General features: G+C 50.9%; 1 protein-coding gene across 2 annotated transcripts in view; it reads left to right on the top strand.

Moving 5' to 3' along the window:
• The window catches only part of WNT5B (Wnt family member 5B), a 108,426-nt gene that overhangs the window by 87,903 nt on the left and 9,518 nt on the right, over positions 1-11,005 (top strand). The window contains exons 2-3 of one of the 2 annotated variants that reach the window (XM_081820970.1): positions 8,041-8,192; positions 9,606-9,853. In XM_081820970.1, coding sequence (XP_081677096.1) covers positions 8,041-8,192; positions 9,606-9,853 — 400 coding nt within the window. Of the gene's footprint in view, positions 1-8,040; positions 8,193-9,284; positions 9,854-11,005 lie in introns of those variants that run through there. The other variant, XM_081820969.1, reaches the window with a different exon arrangement.

The following is an 11,005-nucleotide window of genomic DNA, read 5'->3' as shown; positions in this document are numbered from 1 at the left end:
AAAAAAAATGTCTTTTGGGAGCACCTGGGTGACTCAGTCGTTTGGGCGTCTGCCTTCTGCTCAGGTCATGATCCTGGGGTCCTGGGATCGAGTCCCACATCGGGCTCCTTTCTCAGCGGGGAGTCTGCTTCTCCCTCTCCCCGCTCCCCTGCTTGTGCTCTCTCTCTCTGTCAAATAAATAAATTAAATCTTTTAAAAAAGGTTTTTTTGTTGTGTGATATAACATACACAGAACAATGTATAGAGCGTATATGCACAACTTAATACATTGTTATAAAGGGGATTGCCATGTACCCCTTACTGAGGCTGAGAAACAGAACATTGCTGGCACTCCACAAATTAATTCTCTTATGTCCTATCCTCATCACAGTCCCCTCTCCACCCCTGAGGAAACCACTCTCCTGACGGTCACAGTCATTGTTTCCCTGCCTTCCCCACGTACCATGTATGGATCCCTATGGAATCATAGTTTTTATATTCTTTTGTGACTTGCTTCTTCTCAACGTCATGTTTGTAAGATGCACGCATGTTGTTGCATGTAACTGTACTTCATTCACTTTCATCACTGCCTAATATTTCATTGCATTAATATATCACAATTAATTGGTCCATCCATGGTTGTGGATATGTGTGTTGTTTCTAGTTTGAGGCTCTTTTTTTTTTTGAGAGAGAGAGAGTGAGTGTGCAAGCCGGGCAGGAGAGGGGCAGAGGGAGAGGGAGAGAGAATCTTTTTTTTTTTAGGTTGTATTTATTTATAAGAGAGAAAGAGCAGAGGGAGGAACGGAGGGAGAGGGAGGGGCAGACTCTGCGCTGACCCCCACATGGGGCTCGATCCCACGACCCTGAGATCATGACCCGAGCCGAAACCAAGAGTCAGACAATTAACCAACTGAGCCACCCGGAAGCCACTCCAGTTTGAGACCCCTAATAGCACTGCTATTCTTGACATGCATCCTGGCGTGCACGTGGGCAGACATCTCCAGGAAAATGGAATTGCTGCATTATCAGGAACACTTAAAAAAAAAAAAAAAAAGTAACAGCTTTGCTGAGCTATAACTCCAATACCATACAATTCACCTGTTTAAAGTGTACAATTCTGGGGCGCCTGGGTGGCTCAGATGGTTGAGCATCTGCCTTCGGCTCAGGTCATGATCTCCAGGTCCTGAGATCGAGCCCCACGTCGGGCTCCCGGCTCAGCGGGCAGTCTGCTTCTCCCTCTGCCTCTTCCTCTCTCCTGCTTGTGCTCTTTCTTTCTCTCTCAAATGAACTAAAAAAAAAAAAAAATCTTAAAAAATAAAGTGTACAGTTCAGTGGTTTTTAATCTATTCCTGGGGTTGTGCAACCACCAGCAACCACAATCATCAGTAACACTTCCAAATGAATTAGGGTTTTATTAATTATAAGGGTCTATATACATGGAGATCATCACAGTGGAAGTAGGTAGACGTATGTATTCCTTCCAGAGACAGTGCTTGGTTTGCATAAGTTCTGTGGTTCTGGGGCCCCCAGGTAAGAAGCCACTGGTTTAAGGCACCGACAGGTAGAAATTTGCCATTAACACAGATACATGTTCCCTGAAAGATTTAGCGCATTAATTCCTATGGGCTGCTTTATGACAGAGGTTCTCAGATTTGGGTGTGCACCAGAAGCACCTGGAAAGCTTGTGTAAACAGATTGCTCGGCACCATCCGCAGAGTTCAGATTTAGCAGGTCTGGGTGGGGCTTGAGAATTTGTATATCTAATCAGTTTCCAAGCCATACTGATACTGTGAGTCTGGGGAGGGTACTTTGAGTAACCTGGTAGCTGGCTATTACCTTGGAAATCAGAGAACTGAGCGTGGAAGGAATTCATTCAATCATTCCAAAGATAAGAATTAGACAAAAGACACTTACAAATTGTTGGAGGCAAAGGAGGCCATTCTCAGGCTCTTGTAGCTCGAAGTGGGGCCGCAGGAGCGGAGGGTGGGGAATACGCTTTGTAAATACTATGGAAGCCCAGCCAAGAGGACTTGACAATTGGTTGGGCGTGGAAGGTAAAGGAGAGGGAGGAGTCAAGATGAGCAGCAAGATTTTAGGCCTGGATCCAGGAAGAGACTTGGAGGGCAAAGAACAAGCAAGATTGTGAGGGAGAGTGTGATCAATCAGTATCTCAACTCCTGTACTGAGCTCTCTGGGAAGATTTACCCAGCCACCCTTTCAGGTCCCATTACTGCAGATCACGCGAGTTTTCCTGGGTGGCGCATGGCTGAATGCTTGTTGGGAATTCAGTATCGGGGTTCAGAGGGACTTCATAAATTTAATGAACAAGAATGATTCTGAGGACACTGGAAATTATTGAAGTCCTTCTTTATTGCAGTCTCTCTCCTACCTTTCTCAAAACACCTTGAAATTTTCTTTGACCAAACCCCATCTTTATGGGAAATCCTTCTTCCCCTTTTCTCCTACACATTCTTCAAGGTCCTACTCCATTCCCACTTCCTGACTATGAAGCATCCCTTGGACTCTTCCGGCACTTGGTGTGTCCTGCCTTACAGAGTAGCTTTTTCATGTTTCCCACGGCTAGATGAAGCGCTGCAAGGAGCACCGTTTTAGACATTTTCAGGTTATCTTATAATAAACAGCTTTAGAGGCTGCCTGCTACTCATGTCTTTGAGGAAAAGGTAGAAACAAAGCTGAGACCTGGAATCTCCAGAATCTCAATTAGCAGCGAACAGTAGATTGCCAAATAGGGATACATTAGTAGAAGCAGCTTTTTCTGTGGGCTGGGCCATATGGAAACCAAAAGGACTCCTTTGTCCAAGAGAGACTGGCCTCCATAGCCTGCCTTCTATTTTCTCTCTTTTTTTTTCTTAAAGATTTTATTTATTTTTTTGAGAGAGAGAGCCCAAGCTGAGCTTGAGCTGGGGGAAGAAGCCGAAGGAGAGGGAGAAGCAGACTCCCCACTGAGCAGGGAGCCTGGAGCGGGGCTTGATCCCAGGACCCTGACCCAAGCCGAAGGCAGATGCTTAACCAATTGAGCCACCCAGGCGTCCCCATAAAGGATTTTTTCCCTTATATTCAAAGCGAGGATAATAATGGCATAGATCACATAGAATTTTAGTGAAGCTTAAATGAGAGAATTGGATATAAAATATTTGTCTCAGTGCATGTAGAAGGTGCTCAGTAAGTGTCCTCTAGTATCAAGTATTGTCACCAGTTATCAACCAAGAGCCATTTATTATTATCTAGTAAAACTATACTAGGCACAGTGGTGCATACAGAGGAAGTAGGGGAGATAAGTTTGTACGTTCGGGAAACTTCGCGTCTACTGGAAGAAATATGCACGGTTCCAAGGCAGCCTGTGTGGAATGGTGTCTTCACAGTGCCAAGGAAATCCCAAGTCAATGGAAAGATTTCCATGGCATGGAATTAATCAAAGACAACTTTATGGAAGAAGTGAATCTTGAGCACGGACTTGGAAGTATTTTTGGAGATGAGAAAGCATTCCTGGGAAGAGGAGCAGAATGAGGGCTTGGGGGGTGGGAGGGGCAGAGCTTGTTCTAGGAGCAGGGAGAGATTGGAAAAGAGACCCCAAAGCGGGAATTTCAGGAGAAGAATGAGACGTAAAATGAGGCCAGGCTGGGAAGTTTAGAATGGTTGAAGAGCTGGTAACCACTATAAGTCTTCAAATGGGAATATTATGATGCAAGATTTGTGTTTCAGGAAAATTGGTGTGGGCGCCATTGGGTTAGACCACAGAGGACTGCTCTGGTGTTCAGGTGTATTTACCTGAAAATAGAGAAGGAAATTACTGAGCCTGAGTGCATTTTAGGAGGTGTTTGTCAAGTGTTTTGAGATCCATAAAGAATCTTTCTTGGGGCACCTTGGTGGTTCAGTCAGTTAAGTGTCTGACTCTTGATCTCGGGGTCGTGAGTTCAAGCCCCGCATTGGACTCCATGCGGGGTGTGGAGCCTACTTAAAAAAAAAAAAAAAAAAGAATCTTTCTCTACAGTGGTGGAAATGATGTGGCGGAAGGGAGAGAAGGCTCCAGCATCCTGCTCCTGCCCTACCTGCCCCCACAGAAATCATGGAATCACTGGAGACAATGGGAGTGTGGCCAGAGTTCACAAAGGGAGACACTCGCTTCCCAAAGACTGCTAAGAGTGTCTGTCAGGAACACTGACAAAATTGCAAAGGTATTTTTTTTAAGGAGGTTCCATGCCCCAGCTCGAACTCACAACCCTGAGATCAGGAGTCACGTGCTGGACTGCAGTCCAGGTGGACTGCAAAATGTATTTTTTAATCACACGTTCCATAGCTCCTCCTTGGGTCACACAGAAAGAATTAGCCAGTGGCAACCAGGAAAACGCTGCCCTGGAGGCTGTTGGTTATTTCTGGGTAGGTTTTTAGGTGTGAGGGTGCCTGTCTGGGACAATGGGGCAGGTGTGGGATGTGACACCATTTCATGTGTGACTCGTACCTTACTTGAGTTCTCGGGCTCTGGGGGAGGTCAGTCCTGACCACCCAGTGGTGGCCTCTGTGAACAGCTAATGACCTTGTCAAAGCCCTGCCGTGGGGGGTAGGGGGTTGTGTTTCATGGTGGGACTGCTCTGAGGTGTGTGTGGAAGCACAGGTCAGCCCCACTTGTCCACGTCTCTCTCCTTGCGCTCCTACCTCTGGGCTAACTACTTAAGGGAATTAAAAATGATGACCGAAACCAAAAAAGGAAGAAGACCTGGAGCCCTGTCTTCAAATATGCACCCCTTTGGTTGTGCTGGTAAAGCCGGGCATCGCAGTCTCAGAGAAGGACATGGCACAGCGGAGTCCGGGATGTGGGGTCACAGCCCTGCCACCTCCCTATCTCCACAGCAGTTTGAAGAGAGGTGGGCTGGGCAGTTATTTCAGAGTCTGGCTTTCCCTACGGGACCCCGAAGAATGTACACTATCACCCTTTACCATTCTTGATTCTTGTCCCGGCTTTCCTTCTTGCAGTATTCACGGGACCTAACACAGGAGGCGTTTCCTTGCTCACTGCCCTGTCTCCAGCCCTTAGAGCAGTAACTGTTACAGACGAGGCCCCTGGTGCACCTTTGATTAATGACTTTAATGAATAAACAAATAACTGACTGAAGAAGCAGGGCAGAGCAGATGTCTGACCAGCTCCTTCTGGCCCTCTGGAGGCATCTTCCCTTTCCCTGACCCTCTACCACTAAAGGACAGAGACCCTGGAGTCCCCCGTGCTTCACTGTGTTTGCTGTGTTTGATAGCGGGATTCACCCCCCAGCAAGGGGAGAGGCTTTCGTTCTCTGAGGAAATCCGTGGTTATGACAAAAGGCGGAACAAGGAATTCCCTCCCCTGTCTTTTCCGTATTTACTAGCTCTTTCTTCCTATGCAAAGAAGAGCCTCCCCTGGTTGAGTCGTGCTGTAAACCTCACCTGTGAGCACAAACAGGGCTTTCCATGTGTCCCACTCATCAAAGCCAAACCATCCGGCCCCACCCAGCTTCCCTCCACCCTGGCTGGGCTGAGGCCACAAGTTTCTATGCTGCCCATGTTGATGAACCCAATCACCAGTCTTCACTTTTCTCCTCCCAGCTCCGCACAAGGAAGGCCAAGAATGTAAGCCAGGGCCGAGAGCTGGCCCCTAGGGCTCTGTGACATGCCAAGGGTGGGTCACATCTGCCTGCGTCCTGCCAGAGAGCATCCTGAGAGGTTGTCGTGGAGGTGGGGGGGGGGGCAGGGAGGGCGTGCAATTTCAGGTGCCACACATCTGGAAGGCAGAGAAAGAAGTCACCACACGTGCAGCAGTCTGTTTTTTCTTTTTAAAGTTTTTAAAATATATATATTTTTTAATGCGCGGCCATGGAAAGCACAGCATGGTAGGAACAGCTGGGCCGTGAGCCCTCTCTCCGTTTATGCTCGTGAGGCACCGAGAGGTGGGATTAGCAGCTCTTGGGAAGTTTGGCCCTAGCTGGCCTGTCACTGGGGAGTCAAAGCCACAGTGACCATTAGCAGGCACGGACTCCTGTCCTTGGCTCAGAAACGGTGCCCCCCCGCCCATGTGGCCTCGGTTGAACCTAGGAGTTGCAGAGCCAGAAAGATTTCACAGGAGCTTGATGAAAAGGTGTGGCAGAAGTGAGAGACGCTGGTGTGAGGGGGGCATCCCCGGGGATAAGACGTGTCACCCGTTGGGAGACAGAACTCAGCTCTCGGGCAGTAGGAACGTGTGAGGATGTGTGGGGTCGGCGGGAGGCGCGGTGGCGGGAGGGTAGGTGTGGGGGAGGGAGGAGGACCACAGGGGAATGGGGGCAGCTCAGACTCCTCAGTCCCCAAGAAGGACTGGTAGGTGGAGTTGAGGATGTTTGCACAAGGAAACCCTTTGAAGCTCTTCTCTCGTCCTCCCCTCTCTGGACCTGGTTCCCTCCCCTCCATAAAGCCATTAGCTTCTGGTGCCGGCCCTATCTCTGCTGCATCTCTCTTGGTTCCAGTCGGTGCATTCACAGACCTCCTGCCCTGAGGGACGGGGAGGATTTATGGGGGGTAGAGGGTAGAGGGGGAGGGGGCATCCTTTAGAGGAGGCGAGGTCTGTTAGGAAAGTAGAGTGTGGGGAGCTGTTAGTCCGCGGCGCTAGAGGCCAGATCATTTCCGAGCGGGCTCTGCATGACAAAGGGGAAGGAGCAAGTTTCTTCTTTGATCTGCCCCCTGCCGGCCCCACACACCTGCCTGTTGGTGCTCCCGCCCCAGCTGAGACCTCAAGAAGAAAAACCAAAAGGGGGTGGGGACCAGGCTGTGGCCCAGCTTCCCTGGACCCTGTTCAGGCCACCTTCCTCTCTTGGTGGCCCCAGGACAAAAATATCTCCTAGGCTGATGACCCGAAGCACCTGCCGCCCCCTCCTGGAGAGCCCGGAGACCCAGGGCCGCGGGAGCCGCGCGGTGAGATGGGGTGGGGGCGGCTGGGAGCGCGCGCGCCAGTGTGTGTGTGAGCGGGTGTAGAGTTGGAGGTGTTAAGGGGTCCTGGGAAGAAGACTCGTTGGAGATGTGGGGTCACGCCCTGGATGAAAGCTAAGGGGGAAACGAGGTGGGGGTGAGTGGGAGGGGGCGTGTTTTTATAGACTTGCTCTAGGATCCAGAAGCAAGGATTTTCCGTTTGTTTCCAAGGGCTGGAGGAAGGGTGCTCTTTCGGGGATACAGGCACAAGCGTGAGTTACAAAAAGCACAGGCAAAGATGTGGGAAACTCTTGAGCTCCAAGGGAAGGGGTCGTTGCTTTTGGAAGATGCGTCTTCGGCGCAGACCACTGAGGCCGGCGTTGCAGACCAAGAGCTCGCTGTTGCCGTCAGTGCTCCCGGCCGCCCCTCGAGGGCCACAGCGCAGAGGAGGGGAAGGAGGCCACCTAGGAAGAGACCACCTCACCCGAGGGAGCTTTAGGGGCACATGGCATTTGTCAGAGAAGCTGCCCTGAGAAAGTGCAAAGTCCTCGCCCTTCTGTCTGCTCTATTCCTGGTAAACAGGAGCTGAGATGCGGAAACTTCCTTGGAGTGAGAAGGGTACACATTGGGAGGGAAGACTCCTATTTGGCTGCAGGCAAATCCAACTCACCAGCTGTTCTTAGCCCAGGAAGGAGCGCTCTGACTGGAGTGAGATGTACAGGGAGGAGTGGATGGTGCCCTGGCTTCTTTGGATGTTCTGGAAGAAGGGCAGGTGTGAGCTGCAGCAACCACAGCATCTTCCTTGATGCTACCTGGAGCACATTCTGTTTTGGAAATGACTTGTTTTCATTTCTCTTTTCTAGTTTCTCAGCTCATTGTTTCCTTTGGAATTAGGTCCTGGGTAAGGTTCCCACAGTTTGGGGTAAGAGACACAAAGGCGGTCCCCCGGTGAGAAGAGTAGCCGTAGGAGATGGAAGATGGAAAGAGGCTGAATCTCTTTGTGGGGGGAGCAGAACTTGACGTTAGCCCCCCTTAGCACCTAATCCTTGGTGCTAACCCTCTCCTCGTCTCCCCCGGTCCTGCCTCATCGGCTGCATCTCCACATTGATGCTCCCTCCATTCTGTCTTCTCCAGGGAGCCCCATTTCGGAAGCCGACTGCCCCCGGGGTCTTCCCAGGGCACTGGGGGGGGCCGAGGCCGAGGCCAACCATGGCCAGCCTCCTGCTGCTAGCCGCCGCTCTGCTGTCCAGCTGGGCCCAGCTTCCGGCCGAAGCCAGCTCCTGGTGGTGAGTGAGAGCGGCTGAGGCCCTTCTCTACAACCTACGCCTCCTTTGGTAATTAAATGTGGAGAAGGGTCACCATGCGTTGTGATCATTCCTTTATTGGTAGGAATCCTAAGGACGCTTTCATCCCAGGAAAACTAGGACAGCCTTTCCTCGAACAAGCCCCCAGAGGTGAAGGTTCAGCGAGGATAAAGGATTAGTTCATTTGGGTTTTTCCTCTGATCCTGTCTGCTTTCCCCTTTTTTGGGACCTTCCTCCGTCCCCATGGGTTGTTAGAAATAGCTCTTGCGTTGTTATTGGATCAATAAGAACATTGATTTCTTTTTTTCCAGTGGGAGCAAGGAGAGTAGAATTCCTATTTTATAAGTCTGAAGACCAGATGAGAGGTTGAGAGATTTGCAGGACCCTTGTGTGGCCTTCTTTTGTGTTTTTAAGACTACTGTCATGGCCAAGTCAACCTGGAAATGGCCGGCCCTCCCCACCTATCTTGCCTGGGCTGGGCCCCGCTCACATTTGTACTCAGATGGCACATCTTACAGTCTTCTCATCTAACTGAACACTTTACTCTATCTGGTAGAGCATGAGCCGAAGCGAGGGCCCCTGAACGGATAGAGTGGGTTAGGGGATTTGTGGGTGGGATATGGAAGCGAAAACCTTTAGACTGTGTTGTGATGTATGTAAATTGGCTTCTGTTTGCAAGGCATAAGGGCAGTGCTATTTGAAGGAATTTATTGCTTTCCATCACATACCCTGCACACGGGCTAAAGTGAATGAATCATCTGCACCCCCTGAATAAGTCATGTGCTGTCCTGTTAAGGTTTGGCTGTTTCTGTCCTCCACCTGGAATGAATGTCCTCTGCCCTCTCTGTTGCCCTTCTCTGCCTGCCCCCATCCCTTAAGACCCATTTCACACTCTGGCCATTGCTTATAAAATCTTTTCTCTGGGGACGCCTGGGTGGCTCAGTCGGTTAAGCGGCTGCCTTCGGCCCGGGTCACGATCCCAGGGTCCTGGGATCGAGTCCCACATCAGGCTCCTTGCTCAGCGGGAAGCCTGCTTCTCCCTCTCTCTCCTTCTGCTTGTGCTCTGTCAAATAAATAAAATCTTTAAAAAAAAAAAAAATATTTTCTCTGGCTGTAAGAGCTCTGTCTCTGTCTGGTCACTGTGGATGCAGAAGCGCAAGTCTGGCTTTGGCCCTTGACACCTCCCGTGTCATGCGCGTTTGTGCTTCAGTTTCCTAGAATGCCCTTTGAAGACAGGGCCTCTGTTTTAGGAAGTTTCCTTTCCAAACCCTCAGTACAGGGCCTTGCACACAGAAGGAAAGCACTTGCTAAATGTGTCGAACGAATGACTTCATGCTGCACACAGCGCACGCTCACCCCTTGGCCTTCTGTCCCCTTTCTGGCTCTCCGCTGTAGGTCATTAGCTATGAGCCCGGTGCAGAGACCCGAGATGTTTATCATCGGTGCCCAGCCCGTGTGCAGCCAGCTTCCTGGGCTTTCCCCTGGCCAGAGGAAGCTGTGCCAACTGTACCAGGAACACATGGCCTACATCGGGGAGGGAGCCAAGACGGGCATCCAGGAGTGCCAGTACCAGTTTCGCCAGCGGCGGTGGAACTGTAGCACGGTGGACAACGCGTCCGTCTTCGGCAGAGTCATGCAGATAGGTAAGAGCCCACCGGCACATGGCTGGCTAGAGGAGCCGGGCTCGCCCCCCAGGCCCGGCACAGAGAGCCCTCACCGTGTCGGAGTTCTCCGAGGCTTGGAAGCGGTGTGCAAGGGGAGACGGAGATGCACACAGGAAGCAGGGTCTCAGATGCCGTGTGGGCCACCCAGCTAGCGCCCAGCTTCGCCCTGTCTGCGGCGGTCAGCGGCCACTCGCTCTGGGAGGGTGGCAGAACAGCGGAGTTGAGTCCGAGTGGATTACACTGCCCTTTGTCTCAGCACAGGGGGCGGGGGGGAGGGGGCTTGGACAGCATTGGGTAGAGAACCGAAAATTGCAGCTCTGAGAGTGCAGATGACTTTTACCTCTGCCACTTGGACCCTGAGAGAGAGATAGAAACTTTGGGCCAAATTGGTGATAGCTGTCATTAACCTGACCCAGATCCAGTCCTGGCTTTTTCATTCCAAAGGGATGTGTGTGAACGTGGGGGAAGGGGACAGACCCAGAAGAAAGATGAGAGGCCACCTCTTCCTGGATTCCTGTCCTTTCCCCTCTCCCCACTGCTCTCCGGCTGCCCTATTGCTTAGGTGGAGGTGTGATTTGGGGTCTAATTGTTTGAGGTCCTTTTGAAATGCAATCCTCCCCTCCCTGGCAAGAAATTGAGAAATCCGGCCCTATTCTACTGGGTCTGATCGGCAGGGCCATAGAAGGAAGGTGTTAGGGCACTGTGTTCTTCTGTCTCGCATTCTCTAAAAGAGTTTCCCCTCCAAGGAAGGAGGGCATTTGGGAGTTACTTGAGGCTGAGTTTTTCCCAAAGGACGATTTTAGCAGCAAGGAGGGTATGAGGAAGGCCCCTCTCTCCTGACCTCTTTCCCCTACCCATGTTGACAAGTGAGGACCAGGGGAAAGTATGCTTTGAACCTTGCTGCCCTCGTCCTTCCTTTAGTATCAACTCAAGGTCTAGACAAGGAGGGCTCAGATGTTCCTGCCACAGTCTTACTGGGCAGCTTTCCTAAAAGAATGGACTTGGGGTTAAGTGGGAATTGTTCATAATTTATTGATTCTCCTCAAATACACTTAGTATCTGGTAAAGTCTTAGCAGCACTCCCTGCGCTGGGTTCTGGATGAGGAGAGCAGGAGGACCCCAGGTGTAGAG

The sequence above is a fragment of the Leptonychotes weddellii genome, chromosome 5 (assembly GCF_054177405.1).
Source record: "Leptonychotes weddellii isolate Sample4059 chromosome 5, ASM5417740v2, whole genome shotgun sequence".
NCBI classification, from domain to species: Eukaryota; Metazoa; Chordata; class Mammalia; order Carnivora; family Phocidae; genus Leptonychotes; species Leptonychotes weddellii.
Note: the sequence above shows the minus strand (reverse complement) of the source record. Positions and strands in the feature narration are given on the sequence as shown.